General features: G+C 40.2%; 1 protein-coding gene across 1 annotated transcript in view; it reads right to left on the reverse strand.

The window, feature by feature from the left end:
- Window positions 1-3,015: 3,015 nt before the first annotated feature.
- The window catches only part of LOC136877726 (juvenile hormone esterase), a 101,101-nt gene continuing 79,529 nt past the window's right edge, over window positions 3,016-24,587 (reverse strand). The window contains exons 10-11 of the mRNA XM_067151936.2: window positions 14,418-14,541; window positions 3,016-3,470 (exon numbers count right to left, since the gene is read on the reverse strand). Of these exons, the coding sequence (XP_067008037.2) occupies window positions 3,284-3,470; window positions 14,418-14,541 (311 nt within the window). The 3' untranslated portion in view covers window positions 3,016-3,283. The remainder of the gene's footprint in view (window positions 3,471-14,417; window positions 14,542-24,587) is intronic.

The raw sequence follows: 24,587 nt of genomic DNA on the forward strand, positions 1-24,587 counted from the left end.
AAAATGGGAAACAACGGAAAACCATTTTCAGGGCTGCCGATAGTGGGATTCGAACCTACTATCTCCCGGATGCAAGCTCACAGCCGCGCGCCTCTACACGCACGGCCAACTCGCCCGGTACAATGAATAGATAGTTCTTAAAATTGTTTTAACTTTTTCTTCTTTATCAAACAAGACGGAGGTGGATTCAGCAAAGATACCCTTCCACTATCTGCAGGTTATCACGACTTGGCAGGCTTCGGTGCTTAATGGGCTGTTTCTGCCACGGTATATTTTAAATATCCTTCAGTGGAAGGAGAATTGCGGCAACCTTTAGAAACAATAGTGATCCAGTCTTGTTCAGATCATAGTTTCGGATCAAGGCGACATATATCCGTTTTTTATTCCCAAATAAACTGTCCATGTTTTTACATTTGTAGGCGACGTAACCTACCAAGTATTTTAAAGCATCGTCTGTTACATCTTCAGTGGAAATCGCTAAACTGCTCAGGTTAGTATCAAGTAGCAAATTTTCTTCACTTTCGGCAAAACTTGAAACATCTGACGACCTGTCAGTCACTTCGATGCAACGTTCTCTGGAAAGGAAATTCTGGAATTCTTCTTCAGTTCCTTCGTCAGGTGTCAGGGGTTCAGAAAATGAAGAAGGTTGACTTCTGTCCGCAGCAGCACAGGACCCACGAGATAGAGGTATGTCGTTCGCAATCCCAATTAGTATTAAGAGGTGCATCCTGTTCTTCACTTCAAAAGGGGTGGGTTTGTTATAAAATATACAGAGACCCCGAAGTCTAGACAAATAATTCTCCAGGCAGTCTTGATTCAGACTGGAAGTCGGAATGTACTTTGCTCCAATCCCTTTCACATCTCCAAAGAGTCCTATGAGGAAGGTTATGGATACTAAAAACACTTTCTGCAACGGAAGGAGACTGCTTCTTTTCCCCAGCCGCATCCTCGGGCAATGTCAAAAAATCTTCTTAAAGTGTTTTCTTGACTTCAATGTTTGTGGCCATAACCACTTTTAATGGGAGCCTTTTTATCGTTAGGAACCCTTGGGTTCAAACCATCGAATACATCATTTATTAATTCAATAATATTCTCCTCATTAGGTTTATGTAGAATATATTTAATTGCTTGGGCAGTGCGACGTGAAAACAGTTGAGCGGCCATTCTGACATTTTGACGAGAACGCCCAGTAAAGTTTAGGTGAACGTCTGATATATGGTGTACGATTGAAAGATCACTTATCTGATGCCTTAAGAGATCATCTACAGTATTAGAGTCTTCGTCACAGTAGTCCCATCTGGCAAAGTGATTCCATCATCAAGGAAATTAATACGTAATAGTTTTATCAACTGAGGGACGTCGCAGAACACCGAGAGTTTCCTATTACTGTCCACAGGGTTACAAAAATATGTCTTGCTTGCAGGTACCCCAAGTTCTTTCCATACTTTTGCATTCTCCCCCATCCCCCATTTCGCAAGTAACAGCAACGACACGCACTCCAGCCCCTTCAAGCTTTCTGAAAATTGTTTGCCACAACGTGCTTGTCATCGTAAAATCGATGTTGTAGTACACAGGCTGTTTCCATTTTCAAGATAAACTGCGAATTATCGCCACCTGAACATTTTTGTGTGGCCCGAGTATCACATCATCGGATGAATCATAACTCACGCGATCGTCGACATTCATTTCATTGAAGCTTAAATCAGCTATTGCCTTGAGTGGTTTGAAGATTTGTGACCTAGCGTTGATTAAATTCAACTCTTTTGTCCACCTCTGAAGAGTTGACCGGCAGGGTAAAGGTATTTCCTTTTACTCAAACAAGCGAAAGCTTTGGGGGAAACCGCTCTTAAAGTAAGTGCATTTGCAATATCTTCAGGGCTCCATCTGATACGTTTTTACCTTTTCAGCAAACTTCGTTTTTAACCTGGTGTAAAACACTGGGACAAAAGAGCCATTACTTCTTTACTTATAGTTCCACGTCACATTTTGTAAGGCATAATTATCTTGGCAGATATCACGTGTTTCTTACATTTAATTTTCCTCAGAGCAGCAATGTTTTGCTCCACGGGAGTATTTTTCCTCCACAGAATCATTAATTCTTTCTTTAGCTCAAAACTTTCCTGGTCTTTTGTTAATATATCTGGAGGAGGAGCGGGTTCTGTGTTGGTTGCCTGGTCTAGTTTCAGTTTCTTCGGACATAAGGAGTCTAATGCTGTTACGGCACTTTTCTTAACTGTTCTCGGGTAACGGCGGTGTTCTCGCTCCGTTGTACTATTAAAACAAGCACTTTAAGTTTAAAATGTTATTTAAAATTTTAAGTCATACATAAAAGCCGAAATTAATGAATGTTAAAATGACTTAATGCACTTGCCTCAGTTTTATTTCCATGCCAATTCGGTATTTTCTGGGAAGGAACAGCGTCCGATTTCAATATCTTCCGTATTGGGAGATCCAGTATTTCATTTACCAAGTATCGTTCATACTAATCGGGAAGAAAATGTTATGAACATGTTCTGAGATTATTAATATTTATCTTGTCCATTCGCTTACACCGAGCTACCCATGTATTTTGTAAAGACTCATTCTTTGGGAATCGATGGTAAACTACGTCCTGAGTTTTGTAACCAATATTATTACACAGAGCAAAGGAAAATTTAGGTCTATTTTTACAGATTTTATTTAAATACTTATAATACTAAAAAAACCTATCGTCTGCTAAATGAGTAACGAAGTGTTTACACCGGTAAGATAGATTTTATAACATTGACCTCACTATTTATCACCCACAAACTCAACACAACCAAGACTTCAAAGCGAGTGGCGAGTTCAAAGCTCACCGTGTCTTCCCAGTGACGTCACGTTAGACTTAACTCGTTGGCCACCTTATGCATTAATGTAGATAATAATAGATTGCTAGGTACACAAGTCTAAAGGTGTGAGCTTTAGAAGATGATTTATGTGATAGGAAATGTTAGAATAGGGTGATAAAATTACACGGTACATAATAACTGGAAAATATGTATTCTGTTATTGTAACAAATTATAGCAAACTAATGAAGCCATTAACTTTTAATAATAAATAACCCAAATGTATTGGTAAAGATTCGAACGGTGACCACCTCCGTGAGAAGCCATTCAAGATATCAGCTGATGTTGTTATCCTACAACAAACACCATTACTGCTCATCTGATCGCCAAGTTCCAAATCTCTTACACGAAATAACAGAAACAATATCAGTTTTGTCAATATCAAGACGACTTCAAAAATTGTCCTTTCTGAAATTTATTCCTCGGAGTTCGTTCCGTTGAAGTCCTCAGCTAACTGTAAAAGACTCTCCCAAAAGTTGACACGTTCCTCATTCATGTGATTCTTAACGACCAACTGGGATCCAATCTCTAGGTAGTCACCTGCCTCGACAGTAAAAGGGGGCCATTCTGGAATATCCTCCGTCGCTTCCGGTGTTGGGTTCCTGAAACAGATCAAGAGGTACAAATTAAGACCGTCTTCACTCTGAACTCTCTCTGAGATAAGGTTTGAGAAGTATATGAGCCGGGTTTAGTGCTCAGACGGGAGAGCGTTGAATTTCTGAACCCAATTTGAAGAGTTCAATTATAGTTCGACCGGTAGTGTCTGGTTAGATTGATGGATGAATGAATGAATGAATGAATACACTTCTCTCCCAGTCACAGATGACTACCAACTGTGGAGAGCGTACTCGTTTATTGTAATCAAAATTATAGCATGGAATTAGTTTTGAACGTACTACAGAAAATTCAAACATATATCCAATTCATAAAATGTTACAATAATGTTAGAAGTGTATCTTGCATACCCAATACGTATTATACAGCCTTATTTACCTGTATATATAAAGCAAGATGCCCTGACTGACTGACTGATTGACTGACTGACTAATAATCAACGCACAGCTAAACCTACTGGAGATAATTATATGAAAATTTGAGGATATCCTCCTACCGTAGTGTAGATGCCCACTACGAAATGATTTTTAAAAACTCCGATTTAAAAGGGGTGAAATGTGATTTTACATTTTTATTCAGTATCTCCGTTTTTGTGAAAAATATTGTACACATATTCATTCAAATATACTTTTATAGCATAAATATTACTGTAAAGTTTTTTAATTCCTATTTTAAAGAGGTGAAAAGGGGTGGAATATAATTTTAATTTTTGTTCAATATTTCTATTTTGTGTGAAACATATTTTACTTATATTCACTCAAATATTTTTTTTATAGCATAAATACTATTTTAAAAGAATTTTTTATAATTCCGATTTTAAATTGGTTAAAAGGGGTGAAATGTGGTTTTACATTGTGTTCAGTATCTACGTTTTAAAAGAATGTACATATATATTTATTCAATCTTCCGAATCCTCTCAATAGTAAAGAAAAAATCTTGCATTTCCGAAAAGTCTTCTTCTTCTTTATTCGTTTACCCTACCGGGTCGGCTTTCCTTCGGACTCAGCGATGGATCCCACCTCTACCGCCTCAAGGGCAGTGTCCTGGAGCTTCATACTCTGGGTTAAGGGATACAACTGGGGAGGACGACCAGCACCTCGCTCAGGTGGCCTCACCTGCTATGCTGAACAGGGGCCTTTCGGAGGGATGGGAAGATTGGAAGGGATAGACAAGGAAGAGGGAGGGAAGCGGCCGTGGCCTTAAGTTAGGTACCATCCCGGCATTTGCTTGGAGGAGAAGTGGAAAACCACGGAAAATAACTTCCAGGGTGGCTGAGGTGGGAATCTAACCCACCTCTACTCAGGTGACCTCCGGAGGCTAAGTGGACCCCGTCCCAGCCCTCGTACCACTTTTCAAATTTCGTGGCAGAGCTGGGAATCGGACCCGGCTCTCTGGGGGTGGCAGCTAATTACAGCTATCAAGGAGAATTTTTACCGTTTTATATTTTGTTAGTGAGTTATGCAGTCACTTGCATTTTAAAGGGATTATTTCATCCGTAAAACTTGTAAAATAGGCTAGGCGAAAACAATACCAGTTCTTCCTTCATTAGGATCGGCGCGCGCATGCGTCAATCGCAAAGCTGTATAAAGTTCGAAGATATGTCAATCATACTGATGAAGAAGAGAGCGGAGGCAACTTGCATATTGTGGACCAGTAATTGAAGTGAGTGTGATATGAGTCTTGAGCAAAAAGGCTTTGAGCCTTGGCAGTCCTTGGTAATAACTATTCTTCCTCAAAGGAGTACCGACTTTTCATATCAGAAGATTCAACGTACTGGTGTGTGATATTTCAAGGAGACAGCTAAAGAACAGACTGCAGCGCGGAAACATCTTTTTCACGCCTACATCATAATGGCAGTAACTTATCTAAACATTAATGGTGAAGTGTTGCCACATAACATTGTTTCTGATTGTAGGTGACGGTGCGCGTCTATTTAGAACAATTGGGTAGAGTTCTCCACTTTGTCCGAAAAATCATCTTGGTAATAACTATTCCTCCTGAGAAGAGTACCGACTCTTCATGTCGGAAGATTCAACTTATGGTGGAACATGTGAGTTGACGGCAGCAGGCAAAATATTTCCATGTCGCAATGAAGTTTATCGTGATCAACAGTTATACTGGATATTTGGTGATGAAGATAATACCTTAAAATATTGCGATTTATTGGTAATATTTCTAACGGACATTTGAAGTATATGAATATCTGCGCGAAGAAACAAATGCTTCATTCGTTGTTACAAAAGTATCCAAAAAACGTTGTACTCAACACTCAAATGCTGTGAGGAAAATACAATTTTAAAAAGCAGCAGCCAAATTCTTACAGAATAACCCTTCCGCACGTACCATCGCTGCAAGTAAATACCAAAAGAAAAATCCCGAAGTCCATAGAGCAGCAGCGGACACGTACCAGAAGAATAATCCCAAGGTTAATACAGCAGCGGCAGTCACGTACCAGAAAAATTACCCCAAGGCTCATAGAGCAGCGGCAACGAGATACCAGAAAAGTAATCCACAGGTTCATAGAGAAGTGGCAGCTACATACCAGCAAAATAATCGCGAAAATCACAGGACAATTCAAACGCGATATGAGCAACATCATCCTGGGGTCCAAAAAGAAAGACGGTTGCGTCCGTGGAAAATTAAGTTTCGTTCCGGGGTGTTTTACGATCCTGAAATTAATTACGAAGGTGACAGCTTGATAACTAGGGCCCGGATGTTTATGCAGTAATAGGTTAGAATGCAAACTTACTGAAGCGAGTAACAAGTAGAGTCTACCCGCACGACGGTAATAGTATGAGGATCGCATAAGCATTAGGGGTTCGGCCCATTAGAACCCCGTAAAAGTTATGTTACTCCCACTACATTACGTTAGAGCGGGCTAGTCGACAATTCCTACTAAATAATCTTGTTAATAAAATAATTTTGTTAGTAGGAAATGTCGACTAGCCCGCTCTAACGCAATGTAGTGAGAGTAACATAAATCCTAGATGTTCTAATGGGACGAACCCCTGATGTTTATGCAATTCTCATAGCACTACCGTGGTACGGGTAGGCTCTACTTGTCACTCGCTTCAGTAAGTTTGCATTCTAACCTATTACTGCATAAACATCCGGACCCTATTGATAACCATTGGTATAATGATCCATAATTGCCGATTCTGCAATACACTCAAATGGAAAGATGAAATACCAGGCATGCGTTACGATTCTGGCTAGGTTCTCCACCTGAACCACTGTACAGTTCAGTTTACTGCCCATCCAGATCACGGCCATTTTTTGATCGAATTATAAAATATAATGGCTGTATGCAAATCATCCAACACTGCCTTATGCTAACTTTCAAAGTATAAGATCAAGTTTATAATTTCATAGGCAGTCTATTGTCAAATGCTCATCAAGATCCTGGATTTTTGCAGATTTACTTTGTTGGTGAAGATGAAAGAGAAGCAATAATAAGATGTTCTAAGATACCAGATGTTAAACCGGCTTTGGTTAACAAGTTGCATGAAATGCTCCATGATGTTAACTGTTATGTGGAGAACTTGAAAACAGCACTTGAGAAGGTGCCTTCACGATGTCAAGATTTTAAGGTAGTTATTCATGCGAACAGAAAGCCGGCTGACTCTCACAGAGGACGATATAATGCCCCAACATCTAATGAGGTTGCTTTAGTAATCGTTGGCCAACAATATCAAAAACGAGATATAGGTATTCAGAGCCACAATGATAAACTCAAAATTATCAGCGAAATTCATCCGTCTTATGATGCTATTCAATATCCTATGATGGCTATTCAATAAATATCCTCAACGTGATCCTCATAAAAATACTTTTTTTAAGGAAAAACGTATCAGCGGCGAACTATTATGCCTTTCGAATAATGAATCGAGAGGGCGAATTTAATTTACTCTTACGTTTTGGTGCTTGGTTAACTCAATATTTAGTTGATATGCATGGAAGAATAGAAACGGAGAGGCTAATTTTTTTTGCAACAATCAAAAGCAGCTTAGATCAGAAAATTATATTCATTTAAAGGATGCAGTAAGCTGGCAAGATATAAGTGCCGATCAACTTGGACAAAGAGTAATTCTGCCTCGATACATGCACGAACGCACGCAAGGTGCAATTGCATACGTATTATACGTATTACGTTTTACGTATATACGTATTATTTATTCCATTTACGTGCAATCAAAAATGGATTGAAATTTCGGAAGCAATCTGGAAAGGGCAAAAGCACTACAATCGTCACGATATAATTTCTGGGGTATTCCGATTGAAGGTGAAAAATTTAATGGACATTTTAAATAAAGCAGGAATTTTCGGCTATGTGCATTGTTACATGTACTCAGTAGAACGGCAGAAACATTCATACATTACGTGGTTGATGGAAAGCATACCGTCTAACAAGATCGATAACATAATTTGTGCCGAAATTCCTGTTTTACACGGTATTATAAAGTCTACAATTATTCATGGACTTTGCGGTTGTTTGAATCCTAATGCATCTTGCATGAAAGATGGACGTTACAGTAAGAGATACCCACGACCACTTATTTGTCTAACACAATTTGGCCATGATGGTTATCCGCTGTATCAAAAATTGCCTCCGCAAGATGGAGGATTCACAGTGCAGATCAACGGTGTAGAGCTTGACGACAGATGGGTAGTGCCTTCCAATCCTTTTTTTATATCGCTTATTAGAAACTTATGTTAACGTGGAACACAGCAGATCTGTTAATTCGGTTATATATGCATGCAAGTACATCAACAAAGCCTGCGACCAAGCAGCTTTTTCACTACAAAATGAAGCACTTGGTGAGGTACAATTATACGAAACAGGAAGGTAGCTCAGAGAGAGTGTGGCGAATTCTTGGATTTCCTATTCATGAAAGACATCCTACAATTTTCCATCTCGATTTACATCTTGAAAACGGGCAACGTGTCTATTTAACTTCAGATAATTTGACAGAAAAAGTCACAAATCCTCAAAAACTACCCTTTTGGGCAACGTGTCTATTTAACTTCAGATAATTTGACAGAAAAAGTCACAAATCCTCAAAAACTACCCTTTTGGCTTTCTTTGATTTATGTGATACGGATTCTTTTGCAAAAACTCTCCTGTACCATGAGATTCCATCATAACATGTACGGCAGAACAATAAATTCTTAAGAAGAAAGCAAGTCGATGACACTGAGGGTTGGCCAGGAGTTAAAAACGATTCTACATTAACAAGGGTATATTACTATACATCCTCCGACTCCTTCTTCACGAAGCTTGAGGACCAACATAGTTTTCTTCAATGAAAACTGGATGGTGTCCTACATCCTACATTCCAAGGTGCATGTAAAGTTCTGGGGTTATTAGAAAAATGACAGACATTGGGAGTTAATTATTGAATAAGTGGCATTCATCAAATCTTCTTGTAAAGTACGTGAAATTTTCGTTGTTAGGCTAATGTTTTGACATATTTCTGATCCCGCTAATCTTTGGGAATATTTCAAAGATTTTTTGTCAGAGGATATCTTATGGCAAACAGGAAAGCAGGTATAAGATTGTACTCTAAATCACAGTGAAGTATACAACCAATGTATATTATTATTATTATTATTATTATTATTATTATTATTATTATTATTATTAGGTTCGTTACGACCCCTGAGGATCACGAGTGACTTGTTCGGTACGTCTTCTTTCTTCCCAATACCTCTTCATTCTCTCACTCCTCCTCTTTCTCTCGGCTTCCGTGATCTGAATCTGGATCCTGGTGTCTGTCCATCTGTGACCTTCCACGAGCTTTTTGTACTTGGACCTATCCTGTACTGTCATCAGTGGATATTTTTCCTTTATGCCAATAGTCTCCCAATCTTCTCTGACTTCCTTCATCCACTTATTTCCAGTTAAGCAGGTTGCATTCCATATCTTCTTCGACAGTCTACTGTCATCCATCCTCATGAGATGTCCAACAAATCCTAACCTTCTCTTTCTTATCACACTCGAGATTGGTTCTATACTCGCATATAGTTTCTGCCTTGATCAACCACTGTCTATTATTAATGAAAGACTCAGTATTTCTGTAGGAGGAGAGAATTTGAATCAGTATAGCTTAAATCAACCCGTCAGGTCAGGAGATGACAAGAACAGAGAATACTTAATGGAAACTAATTATGATATTCAATTTTTGGAAAGTGATAACTACCAGGGAAAATCCTTTAACTACAGAACAACTTGCAGTACAGCATATTGTAAAATCTTGAGTAGCATACAGTCTGAACTTGGAAAAATCTTCTTCTTAGATGCTCCAATGATACGGAAAAAACGTTCCTTATAAATATGATATTGGAGAACGTTAGATGTACTAGAAACATTGCTGTAGCTGCCGCATCGTCTGGGATCGCCACAACATTACTGGAGGGAGGTCAAAAAGCGCTTCCAGCTGCCTCTTGATCTTATTCGCAATGAGATCAAGAGGCTGTTATATTTCTAAACAATCTAACACGGTCCAGGTTTTTCGAGAGTGTAAACTCATTGTTCGGGACGAAAGTACAATGGGAGATAAATGCGAGTTCGAGGCTCCCGACAATACCCTCCAAGACTTAAGGAGTAACAGAGGTATAATGGTTGGAGCTACTGTGCAACTTGCTGGAGATTTTAGTCAAACTTTACCAGTGATACCAAAAGGGACACGTGCCGGCGAGGCAAAGGCATATGTAAAAACGTCATACTTACGGTCAGAGAACACAAACTTACTTTGAAAAAAAGAATATTGTCCATTCGAGTGGAGATCTTTTGGCTGGCGAATTTTCGGAACTTCTTCTGAAAATCGAAAATGGAGAATTATGAGAAGTCGCTGTGAAAATTTTGATTCCTGAAGGCTTACTTCAAAGATATATCCCGATGTCGCTGATCTGTAAGACAAATCTATGGACTGGCTATGCGAGAGAGCAATACTCACACAATATAATGAGACGGCTAAGGAAATAAATGAAGAATTGCTTACATATTTTGATGCAGAAGAAATAGAGTATAAATCAGTCGCAACGATATTACGAACGGACGATGCTGTGAATTATCCAGTAGAATTCCTGAATACTCTTAATCCTCCGGGTTTCCCATCTCACAAACTTCGTTTGAAATTAGGAGCACCTGTAATGTTGTTACGTAACCTCAAACCACCTACGTTGTGCAATGGCGCTAGATTACGTGTGACGGGTTTAAAAAAGTAATAGTTGAAGCCACTGTTATTAAATGGTGTGCTCGAGTAGCATCAGTGTTCATTCCACGAATACCATTTATACCATCAGATTCTTAGTTTGAGCTTAAAAGACTGCAATTTCCAATTAGAGTATGCTTACTACTACTACTGCTAAACGTTTTTATTCCTCCCCTGAAGGGGGGAGGTGGGCCTCTTAGGCGGTGACGCCGTCTCTCAGGCCGGTGAAGGAGATGTGCGGAGAAGGTGAGGGGGTGGGCGGCCGCGGCCTATACTACGAACTGTCCCGGCATTCGCCTTACTGTAGGAGAATGGAAAACCACGGAAGACCATTCTCAGGACAGCCGACGGGTGGGACCAGGCGTGAAGTCCGGCACTGTACCACAGGCCCGTCTCCCGAATGCAGAGGCGTAGAGCCACGGTAGAGCCGTGGCCGACTTTCCTCTGCTCAGTTGGCCGGTCAGAATACAGAGCTGTTGGACCATGGGCAAACCGTGGCCTCTTAAAGGACGAAACCCAAGGGCCGAAACCCACCCTGCATCCACCGACGAGTATGCTTTGCTATGACAATTAATAAATCCCAAGATCAAAGTTTAACATTTGCAGGAATCGACCTACGCGAAGACTGTTTTTCCCACGGACAATTTTATGTTTCCTCTTCCAGAGTAAGTTATCGAAGTAGCTTAATATTTTGGGCACCAGAAGGAGAACTGCCAATATTGTATATAAAGAAGTTCTAAACTAGATAATTATATTTAAATTTCATTTATTTCGTCTTATGTGATACGTACGATTTTGCGTTACTTATTCATTGATTAAGGGGCTGCCTGGCCGAGGCGGTAAGGGCGTGCTCGGTTCGCCCGGAAGGACGTGGGTTCGAATTCCCGCCAGGAAGTAGTAAAATTTAAGAAACGAGATTTCCACTTCCGGACGTGCATATGGCCCTGAGGTTCACTCAGCCTACACCAAAAACGAATACCAGGTTAATTCCTGGGGGCAAAGGCGGCCGGGCGTAGAGCTAACCACTCCACCCCATCACGTGCCGTGGTTAACAATGGTGGAAGTCTTTACCTTCCACTCCTCCAAGGGCCTCCATGGTCTGTACGGAGGTGACTTTGCTTTGCTATTCATTGATAAGAGTATTAAAGTTCATATTTTCAAAATATATTTAAGTTATTTGATGGTTAGATTATAGATACAGTTAATTATAATGCGTTTCTTTGAATCTTTAAAATTATTACTTCGATAGCAAATATATGTATTCTAACCCCGTGTTTTTATTTTATAATTAACAGTTTATTTTGAAAATTAAGACGATTTAATTAAGCTCATTCATATCTTGCATATTTCATTCTATTCATAAAGCAGTCAACGAAATTGTTACAAAAGAAGTAATGTAAAATATCAATATATTTACATTTCGAGATCAGAGAGAATTTTAAATTTCATTTAACAGCGAACTCGGAATGATAATGGGTATAAATAAAATCTCTCTTTATGTTATAAGTGTTACATAACACATGAACATGTTCAATTCCACGGTAGAAGCTGGGACGGGAATACACATCATTTAGGTTCACATCTCACATTTCTGGCAAAAGTCGATGATCGTCTAACGTTTGGTTCGGTGCCTTTCAAATGAAAATGGGAAATACATAACTATGACGCGAGCGAGGCCGCGGGCAAAGCGCTAGTACTACATATGAATGGATGAAGACAATGAACAGGATCTCCCCGCCTCCCCACCTGCAGTCACGGATGACCTGTCCGGTGGTATCTGGAGAAGGTCAAACCTTCAGCTTCATGTCAATAGATTTACCGGTACGTAGAGCAATCACTATTGATCTGCATTTAGGGCAGTCGCCCAGGTGGCGACAGATTCTCTATCCGTTGATTTCCTAGCCTTTTCTTCAATGATTGCAAAACAATTGGAAAATTATTGAACAATTCCCTTGGTAAATTCTTCCAATCCCTAACTACCCTTCCTATAAAATAATATTTGCCCCAGTTTGTCCTCTTGAATTCCAACTTTATCTTCATATTGCGATCTTTCCTACTTTTAAAGACACCACTCAGACTTATTCGTATACTAATATCATTCCTCACCATCTTTCCACTGACAGCTCGGAACATACCACTTAGTCGAGCAGCTCGTCTCCTTCATCCCAACTTTTTCCAGCCCAAACTTTGCAATATGTTTGTAACGCTACTCTTTTGTCAGAAATCACCCAGAAAAAATCGAGCTGCTCTTATTTGGTTTCTTTCAAGTTCTTGAATCAAGTAATGCTGGTGAGGGTCCTATGGACTGGAACCATACTCTAGTTGACGTCTTACCAGAGACTTTCACAATTATTATTACCAATCTCTGATTATTAAAAAAAATCCTGCTACATGTATCCTATGTTGGGGTTTGGATTGACAAGAAGACTGCTGCCTAGTCTGATGGCCTACAGATATTACAGTGTCACGTGGAGTATGTGGTGATATCCGCAACCGTACTGCTTGGCTTTCGGAAAAATAATCTCCGTTGTTGTGCCGATGAAATATTTCATTTCATTCAGTCTTTGTTAATCATAAGAAAGTGTATTTGTAGTGGCGGTTCGAGGTGTTTCGCATAGGAAGGGCATGTTATGGTTTAAATACAGACATGGATAATATACTGTAAGTCTAAAATACTCACACATATTTACAGATAGATGTATAAAAAGTAAAAGTCAATATCTCAGAACACACCTAAGTTTACCTTATCGTTAATTTCTATGTCAGATGCACCGTTCTTTCTTTAGCTGTAGCAAATATCTCCATCATAGGCAGGAATTTTTACCTCTGAGTTGCCATTGTATATCTCCGGAATATATTTATTCTATCTAATGCCATCGGAATGGTTGCAGTATTATTTTCAACAAAAACACATTGGGAAGTACAAGTCAATGAACTGTGTAGCTACCCTTCTCGGTCACCGTTTGCTTGTGACCGAGGCTCTTTCATTACAACAAGCCTCTTACCGAAGAAACGTAGCCAGCGGCAACGTTGTAGACCTTGCACTTAGAACGTCTTTCGGCGGTCACGTGAGGGATGTGACCGGGAGCCGAAATGTACGATTTTACGCTCTATCCTATAGGCAGCTTTCGCAGTTTAGAATAATAGTCCCCTTCCTTATGAGCTTAAAACCTGTATCTTCCTATACATAATGCACTGAGAAGTATAAATGTTTACTCGGTGGGCACGTAATCCTGTGACAGCCGCCACTGTATATTTCTAAACTTCTCTACCAGGGATCAGAACAATATTTCAAAAGTGTTTCTGTCCCTGAAGTACGTTGCTGAGGATCGGTGTTGGCACTTTATATAAAAATTAACGTCCGGCTCCATGGCTAAATGTTTAGCGTGCAGGCCTTTGGTCCAGAGGGACCCGGATTCGATTCCCAGCCGGGCCCGAGGTTTTAACCTTAAATGATTAATTGCCTTGGTTCGTGGACGGGGTGTTTTTCCTGTCCTCAACATCCCTTCAACTCACACACCACACATAATACTATCCTCCACCACACTAACACGCAGTTACGTGCACAGGGCAGACGCCGCCCACTCTCATCGGAGGGGCTGGCTTACAAGGGCTGCACTCGGCTAGAAATAGTCACACGAAATTATTATTACATTACTGTTATATTGTGTGAGTACGGAGACTAAATGCGGATAGGCATTATAGGATAAATATACTCACCCGGTCTTCACGAAATTTGTCCACATTGTAACCATTCTGGATCGAACTTTGAAGTCTGTGGAATTTTCTTCAACCGACAATCCAATGTTAAAGAGGTACCCAAGATCATCAGTGTGAGCGACACCTGTAATGAAAAAAACATTAGTCAATGAACTGTTGAACAATCATACAATATGGTTCAGAAAATAGAATATAGAATTAAAACTAAACGATTTTATAAATTTAGAGTGTCCAACTTGAATCTGTCTATATTGTACCGGGAGGTACACCTCAACCCCGTGCATTTAAATGAAGCGCTTTGACGAACGCTATCTACCACATAAAGTTTGCAACAACTATTTCAAGAAATTTGGACTTTTCTCCATAGATGTCACTGTAAACAAAACTGATGTCATCCACTCTTGTGTAATGTGGAACTACTAAAAATTTAATGAAATTTTGTATTTATAGGCTTTCTAAACTGAATCGGGTATTCCTTGCTTTTGATATTTCAAAGTTTCCGACACTTCTAACTCATTCCACCAGCTTTGAAATCTGGCCAATCAGAAATTTTGTGTATTTAATTTTCAGCCAATCACATGCTTTTTGCAACTCTTCGATTGTCCAATGAAAAGTAGCGGGTGTGTCCGGACTTAGTCCAGAGCTTTCTCGAACCTTCCTCTCGGGTATAAAAGATAACTTGTCTTGTTGATCGTCTTGTTGCTGAATGTGTGTGTGTTAAGAGAGGAGGCGGAGGCCTCATCCATCTGCAAGCAGAACAGCAGCTAAGGTAATGGCCACCATTTTTCTAACTCAGTAGTTATTTCTGCAAGATAACTCAAGGGGAAGGTTTCCTATTTTTAATAAATTTCCTAAAATGTAAACCTTTCTCTTTTATCATGTAAAAGTTCAAGTAAGTTAAGAGTAGTTAACTGAAATCCGGGGACAGAGAGTGCGTTACCCTATCGATATTCCCCTCAAATTAATTTGGAGGTGACTACAATTTTGTAACTGTTTTCACTATTGTAAATTGTAATTTATCTTGTACATCTAGTCACCTCAGTAGTTTAGGATTAGCCTCTGTATTGTCGAGTCACAAGCCCAAGTAAGGTTATTAATTATTTTTTCAAAGAGCGCAAGTTTCCGCCTTCATACATTTTTGACTTTTGGGCCAGTAATTGAACCTGTTGCTTTCCACAAAAACCCGGTAGAATGGGCACTCGATACCCTTGTATTATTTCTTCAATGTAAACTTAAAAGACAACTGATACGGTCTTGTAAATTGTAGGTCGTGCCTAAGGAGGCCTGAAAGTATAAATTTTATTGAACAAAGACACTCTACTCCCAAATGTAAGAGTTAAAGGTTGCCTTGAGTAGGCTGTAACGGTTTTGGAGCGCAGTCTCCTTGGTAGAATTATAGAGCATAGAGGCTCTTTCTTTTAATGTAAAAGGAATTTGTCTGAATATTGAATGGTGCCTTTGAAAGGCCGTAATTTGTAACCTTTCGAGCAAAAGGTGCTATTGAAAATTGTGATTTAAATATCCTGTAAAAGAAATTGGGAGATTTGTCGCCTTGCCTATCTAACTAAACGCAACAGTAGTGATATTGGGACCTTGAAGCTCAAATTGTAACTCACCATTTCTTGGTTTTCTGTTTTTTTTTTCTACCTTGTACCAAACTAGCTCTGTACCTGAAATCTTGTTCTATCACCAAGCGAATTGTTTTGTTAAAATTTAATATCTGAAAAAGAAATATAACCTTTATTTTTAAAGTTAAATTTATCTGTGACTGTCGTAGATAGACCCATTTAAGCCAGCATCTTCTTTCACCTCTCGGTGATTCACAAAAACACGGTAACATATATAAAAATTAATGTGTGTATAAATGACACATCTCCTCCTAAACCGTTGGAGCAAAATCAACTAAACATGGTACACTTATAACTTACTATCTGGAGACGAGCACTGTGGGGGTAAGCTATCCCTAGCACCCTTCGGGGTGGGGTATCAAGGGGTTATATATAAAATTAATCGAAAATAATCGAATGCATAGTTTTCGCGTTCACTGAGGTGAATAGTGGCACTCCGAATTTTTTAAAGTCCATGTTCACCCCCGTCGAGATGGGGGGGAGGGGTTGCGACGGGGGAGTGATATATAAAAATAATCGGAAATAGTGTCGAATCCATTGGTTTCGAGGTCGCTGAGATGAATAGTAACACTCCGGATTTTTTAAGTCCAACTTACGCCCGCTTTGGGGTAAGGAGTATGGGGGAAGTGATATATATAAATAATCGAAAACAGTATCCATAGATTTCAATTTCGCTGACACTACGAAATTTTTAAAGTCCAACTTCAGCCCCTTTTGGGGTGGGGAGTAGGGGGTGTAATATATAAAAATAATCAAAAATAGTGTCGAATACATAGATTTCGGTTTCGCTGAGATGAATAGTGACACTCCAAAATTTTTAAAGTCCAACTTCTTCCCCCTTTGGGGTGAGTGATATATAAAAATAATTGAAAATATTGTCGAATCCATATTTTTCGGGGTTGCTGGGTTGAATAGTGACTTTCCGGATATTTTTCAAGTACAAGTTCGGCCCCCTTAGTGGTGGGGGCGTACAAATATCACCTGCTATATGGAAAAAAATACTGTGGGGGCAAGATACCGCTAGAAACCCTAGGGAAGCAGGAAAATATAATCAACATTAATGAATGGAAGTCGGTTTGGAATGTTCCATATATACCGCATATAATTATGTAAATTAAGGTATAAAAATAAAAATAGACGCGAATTAATGACGCGCTTCAAGGCATCTTAGAAACTTAAACCTTGGTACAAGAGAAGCAGATGACTTCAGGATCCCTGAGGGGTTCTCGCTGGGAGTCTGAAATTAGGGGCTCAGCATAAGAATGCAGTCGGATATATTTATCCTAAACGATAACCCATAGGTTTCATGGGATTAAAAGTTTCCTCAAGGTCCTAATTTTTAATCCCCTCACCCAAATCAAGATGGAGGCACAATCTGTCAGACGAACTAGAAAATTGAAATTTGGGAAAATTATAGCTTTTAATGGTTCATGTTTGTGGGTTACTGTAGTCACGTCCTAGTTCGTGAACCATGGGCAACGGCTGAGTGGCCTAGTAAGTGGTCCTGAGAGTCGGGATACCTGTTGCTATGGAATGGGAGTGGGCATCTCAGACATATTCTCAGTCGTGGCCCACCTTGTGCTCAGGCGGCTAGGACTATACAATTCACCGGTGGTCCATAACCCGTTAGAGGAGAGATTCTCACTTGGACTATGTGCAAGTAGGGCAGCATCCTGCTTCATGAATTTACCGAGCTCAGAACACTTTAAGCAAGCCTCGGACCTATGGGAGTAATGGAGTCCCACTCCCATTTGACAGGCGAGGGACTCCTTGGAAACAACTTGGCGAACGAAATGGAATTCGATGGGGAGCTATCAATATTAATGGGGCTTATGGAAGAAAGAAGGTAGAACTGGCTGAGTCAGCAAAGAGGATGCATCTGGATGTGCTAGGAGTAAGTGATATTCGCGTAAGGGGAGATAATGAGGAAGAGATAGGAGATTATAAAGTGTACTTGACGGGTGTTAGAAAGGGAAAGGCAGAGTCTGGGGTAGGGCTCTTTATCAGGAATACCATTGCACGCAACAAAGTTTCTGTTAGGCACGTAAATGAGCGAATGATATGGGTAGATTTGTCAGTTGGAGGAATTAGGACAAGAATTGTGTCCGTGTATTCACCATGTGAGGGTGCAGATGAGGATGAAGTTGACAAGTTTTATGAAGCATTGAGTGACATCATGGTCAGGGTCAACAGCAAGGATAGAATAGTGGTAATGGGCGATTTCAATGCGAGAGTTGGGAATAGAACTGAAGGTTACGAAAGGGTGATTGGTAAATGTGGGGAAGATATGGAAGCTAATGGGAATGGGAAGCGTTTGCTGGACTTCTGTGCTAGTATGGATTTAGCTGTTACGAATACATTCTTCAAGCATAAGGCTATTCACCGCTACACATGGGAGGCTAGGGGTACCAGATCCATAATAGACTATATCTTAACAGACTTTGAATTCAGGAAATCTGTTAGGAATGTACGAGTTTTTCGCGGATTTTTCGATGATACAGACCACTATCTGATCTGTAGTGAACTAAGTATCTCTAGGCCTAGGGTAGAGAAAGTGAAATCTGTCTGCAAACGAATAAGGGTAGAAAATCTCCAGGACGAGAAAATTAGACAGAAGTACATGGATACGATTAGTGAGAAGTTTCGAACAGTAGACAGTCAGCAGGTTCAGGATATAGAAACTGAATGGGTGGCATACAGCGATGCTGTAGTAGAAACAACTGTGTGTAAAGATGGGAAAAGGCGAACATCTTGGTGGAATGATGAAGTGAGAGCAGCTTGTAAACGTAAAAAGAAGGCTTCTCAGAAATGGCTCCAAACAAGGGCTGAGGCAGACAGGGATTGGTACGTAGATGAAAGAAACAGAGCAAAACAAATAGTTGTTGAATCCAAAAAGAAGTCATGGGAAGATTTTGGTAGTAACCTGGAAAGGCTAGGTCAAGCAGCAGGGAAACCTTTCTGGACAGTAATAAAGAATCTTAGGAAGGGAGGGAAAAAGGAAATGAACAGTGTTTTGAGTAATTCAGGTGAACTCATAATAGATCCCAGGGAATCACTGGAGAGGTGGAGGGAATATTTTGAATATCTTCTCAATGTAAAAGGAAATCATCATGGTGGTGTTGCAAACAGCCAAGCTCATTGGGAGGAGGAAAATGATGTCGGTGAAATTATGCTTGAGGAAGTGGAAAGTATAGTAAATAAACTCCATTGTCATAAGGCAGCAGGAATAGATGAAATGGTGAAGTATAGTGGGAAGGCGGGGATGAAATGGCTTCATAGAGTAGTAAAATTAGCATGGAGTGTTGGTAAGGTACCTTCAGATTGGACAAAAGCAGTAATTGCACCTATCTATAAGCAAGGAAACAGGAAGGATTGCAACAACTATCGAGGTATCTCATTGATTAGTATACCAGGCAAAGTATTCACTGGCATCTTGGAAGGGAGGGTGCGATCAGTCGTTGAGAGGAAGTTGGATGAAAACCAGTGTGGTTTCAGACCACAGAGAGGCTGTAAGGATCAGATTTTGAGTATGCGCCAGGTAATTGAAAAATGCTACGAGAGGAATAGGCAGTTGTGTTTATGTTTCGTAGATCTAGAGAAAGCATATGACAGGATACCGAGGGAAAAGATGTTCGACATACTGGGGGACTATGGAATTAAAGGTAGATTATTAAAATCAATCAAAGGCATTTATGTTGACAATTGGGCTTCAGTGAGAATTGATGGTAGAATGAGTTCTTGGTTCAGGGTACTTACAGGAGTTAGACAAGGCTGTAATATTTTACCTTTGCTGTTCGTAGTTTACATGGATCATCTGCTGAAAGGTATAAAATGGCAGGGAGGGATTCAGTTAGGTGGAAATGTAGTCAGCAGTCTGGCCTATGCTGACGACTTGGTCTTAATGGCAGACTGTGCCGAAAGCCTGCAGTCTAATATCTTGGAACTTGAAAATAGGTGCAATGAGTATGGTATGAAAATTAGCCTCTCGAAGACTAAATTGATGTCAGTAGGTAAGAAATTCAACAGAAGTGATTGTCAGATTGGTGATACAAAGCTAGAACAGGTCAATAATTTCAAGTATTTAGGTTGTGTGTTCTCCCAGGATGGTAATATAGTAAGTGTGTAGTAAAGCTAATGCAGTGAGCTCGCAGTTGCGATCAGCAGTGTTCTGTAAGAAGGAAGTCAGTTCCCAGACGAAACTATCTTTACATCGGTCTGTTTTCAGACCAACTTTGCTTTACGGGAGCGAAAGCTGGGTTGACTCAGGATATCTTATTCACAAGTTAGAAGTAACAGACATGAAAGTAGCAAGAATGATTGTTGGTACAAACAGGTGGGAACAATGGCAGGAGGGTACTCGGAATGAGGAGATAAAGTCTAATTTAGGAATGAACTCGATGAATGAAGCTGTATGTATAAACCGGCTTCGGTGGTGGGGTCATGTGAGGCGAATGGAGGAGGATAGGTTACCCAGGAGAATAATGGACTCTGTTATGGAGGTTAGGAGAAGTAGAGGGAGACCAAGACGACGATGGTTAGACTCGGTTTCTAACGATTTAAAGATAAGAGGTATAGAACTAAATGAGGCCACAACACTAGTTGCAAATCGAGGATTGTGGCGACGTTTAGTAAATTCTCAGAGGCTTGCAGACTGAACGCTGAAAGGCATAACAGTCTATAATGATAATGTATGTATGTATGTATGTATATAGCTTTTAATCTGTAACCGACGGAAGCATTAAGAGATATTTACATTTTTCATTTCCTCCCCCTCGAAAAATATCGAAATTTGCAAGCAATTTCAATAACACTTCTGACCTTCCTTTCGAGGTATTTGGTGGCTAAACGGTAAGTCGTATCACAAAACAGATGGCACAACCTCGCTTCAATTTGGAGTGATCTACAACTTTGGTGCTATGCTTTCTTGTCACATCTCAATCCATTATACGTAAAATTTGGTTCCATTTCTGGATTGTGCGTAAATTTTTCAATTTTTACATGTATAATTAATGGTGTGAATCTTTTATGAGAAGATAGGATAATCAAATTATACAAGAATATTGGCCCTCCCAGTAGCTATGTGTGAGCTAAATTCTATGTTTGTAGCTGTCACTTAAGTATACGAAAAGTAATGCACCGTGAACACCTTTACTCTTATTTCACCCTATTCAAAGTTTCTAACTCAGTCTTACCCATAATTGGATATGATACGTGAAAATACCACAGGCCTAGCCATTTAGACTGCTAAATGTGGCGTATTATCTTACAATCCGATTGTCGATATGATGTACCGTTTAGCAGCAGTTAAATTTTAAATGGAGGTAAGCAAGCATGTACTTTATTATGTCGATCTGCCTTTATTCATTTGTCGATTTGAAGCAATCTAGAAAGGGGATGTGTTCCATTGCAATTAATACTTTACTTTTTTTGCTAGTTTCTTTACGTCGCACCAACACAGATAGGTCTTATGGCGACGATGGGATGGGAAAGGCCTAGGAGTTGGAAGGAAGCGGCCGTGGCCTTAATTAAGGTACAGCCCCAGCCACGGAAAACCATCTTCAGGGCTGCCAACAGTGGGGCTCGAACCCACGATCTCCCGGATGCAAGCTCACAGCCGCGCGCCTCTACGCGCACGGCCAACTCGCCCGGTATTAATACTTTACAAATCGGTAATGACTGTCAGCAGGAGGGCGTCTGCTATTGTAATCAGACCCGCCACATTGAATTTGACTGGCAGTAGGAATGGGATCCTTCTCCATCACCTTTGTACCATTGTAATTAATAATTTCCTTCTCGATTTGAGTGGCGGAAGGCTAGGGAGCAAGAAACTTGTTTTAAACTCCTTTACCCGATCGTATTTGGCAGTAAGCAATGGTGCCAGCCATTATCCAATATAAACAAATTTACCCATCTAAAATGTGACTGACGTTAGGCATATTGGCCTGATGAAAACTCACCATCTCAGCGTGACATGCAGCAAGCTGACTGGAATTAGGAAAAGGAGCCTGTGATTATAATGATAACGGCACAACTCAGTGCTGACTGGCAGCCAATATAATAAAAATTCCTCAACTGTTATCTGTCTGGAGGTAGTAAATAGGGCCTGCGATTAAAACGAAAACTCCCCATATCGATTGTGACCGCGCAGTAGGCAAATGGACCTGGCGTTATCATAGGAACTCCACAACTCACACTTCACATTGGAAACAACGTATGTCGACGATCTCCCCATGCTATTTAAGAAATCTTACTTACTGCATGTATTTTAATTTACTTCGATATGCGTATACAATGTAGAATGCCTTAGCGAAGCACGGGTACATCTTCTAGTGTGTAATAAAATGAAAATTAATGTCTTCAGAAGTAGTAGAGATGATTATTGGAGGTTTGTTTCTACAAGTCGAGAAAATTAAAACGTTCTTTTTACATACTTAATACATCCCAGTATGCGCACCAGTAGTGGAGAGAGACTTCGAGTCTGTATTCCACTTCTGTTGTGCCCCAACGTTGAAAGCTGATATTTGTTAATTGTCTTCACTTTATTGCGAATTAAAGGCACATATTTATTACTTTAGGTAACCTCCGTGGCTCAGACGGCGGCGCGTTGGCCTCTCACCGCTGGATACCGTGGTTCAAATCCCGGTCACTCCAAGTGAGATTTTTGCTGGACAAAACGGAGGCGCGACAAGTTTTTCTGCGGGTACTCCGGTTTTCCCTGTCATCTTTCATTCCAGCAACACTCTCCATTATCATTTCATAGCATTTATCACTCATTAATAAATCACCTTGGGAGTGGCGACCACATTGTACTAATAGCCTATATATGCTTCATTCATTTCATCCCTGACCCGGTCAATGACTGGAAAATAGGTTGTAGGTTTTCGTTTTTTTTTTCATTTATTACTTTAGGTAAATATCATAGTGCCCTTGATATTTTTGGATCATTTTCTCGCTCATTTTAAGTCTTTTCTGAGGATTATATAAAATCATTTTCTAGTTAATTTTCCGGAATTTACTAGGTCCTCAAAATTCTGGCCCTGTTGATTTGTGTCCAAACGTGTAAATGTTTGAACGTGACATGTAGATTTCTTTTGTTTCTTTCTTAATCCGTTTACCTTCCAGGTTTGGGTTTTTCCCCGGTCTCAGCAAGGTATCCTACCTCTACCCCCTCATGACCGGTGTCCTGAAGTGGCCTTTTTATGGGGATAAGAAGGGATAAACAAGGAAGAGGGAAGGCCTTTAGTTAGGTACCATCCAGGCATTTGCCTGGAGAAGGAGTGGGAAACAACAGAAAGCCACTTCGAGGATGGCTGAGGTGGGAATCGAACCCCCCTCTACTCAGTTGTTCTCCTGAGCCTGAGTGGACCCCGTTCCAGTCCTCGTGCCAATTTTTAAATTTCATGGTAGAGTCGGGAATCGAACCAGGAACTTCGGAGTTGGTGGCTAATCACGCTAACCACTACACCACAGGGGCTGACTACAGATTTATTACACTGATTTCATTCCATTTACTTAACTAAAAAGCCTATCGCCGGGCTGATTTGCTCAGACGGTTGAGGCGCTGGCCTTCTGACACCAACTTGCCAGGTTATAACCTGGCTCAGTCCGGTGGTATTTGAAGGTGCTCAAATACGCCAGCCTAAAAAGAATGCCTGCGGGACAAATTTCCCATCAGCGTGTCCGAAAACAGTAGGACGTAAAGCCATTATTATTATTATTATTATTTATTTTATTATTATTAATCGATACGGCCACCTGTGGGCCACGTTTACACAATCTTCCTTCTGTCACGCAGACTGATACACTTCTCTTTACACTCTCGCCAAAGATTCTTGAGTCTTTGACTTCTTCTTGCTCGTTCTTCCACCGAGATGTTCCGTGGCTTCGCATGTTGCTCTTCAGACGCATCCCTCAATCCCGCAACCTTCTTCCTAAATGATGTCCTTTCTTTTATATCCTCCTCCTTGATACCTATTTCTGCCAAGTCATTGTGCACGTGTGTAAGCCATCCCGGTTGTTTTTTCCACCTTTCCTGCAGAAGAAGTATTCTGTTGGTCAATCTCTCAGGGTTCATTCTTTTGATATGTCCATAAAACGTCAGTCTCCTTTTTCTCATCACAGTCTTGTAGAGCTCCAAATTCGATCTTAACCGGAATGTGTTTGGGTCACTCGTCGACTTTCTAGGGCCTAAGATTTTTCGCAAGAATCTTCTTTCTCTTTTTTCAAGGACTGGGTCAGCCATCCTCGTCAAGGTTTCTGCTCCATAAAGGCAATCTGTTCTAACCACTGTGCAGTAATGTTTTAACTTGGCCTGAATTGAGAGAGACTTGGACTTATAGGTGTCATGACATATTATTATTATTATTATTATTATTATTATTATTATTATTATTATTATTATTATTATTATTATTATTATTATTATTATTATTATTATACCGGAGGTACACCCGCCCCGTACACCTAAAGGAAGCGCCTCGGAGAAGGCCATCTAAAATCTAAATCCCTCAACAACTAGCGCAAGAAGTGTGAAGTTTTCTCG

The sequence above is a fragment of the Anabrus simplex genome, chromosome 7, assembly GCF_040414725.1.
Source record: "Anabrus simplex isolate iqAnaSimp1 chromosome 7, ASM4041472v1, whole genome shotgun sequence".
In the NCBI taxonomy this organism is placed as follows: domain Eukaryota; kingdom Metazoa; phylum Arthropoda; class Insecta; order Orthoptera; family Tettigoniidae; genus Anabrus; species Anabrus simplex.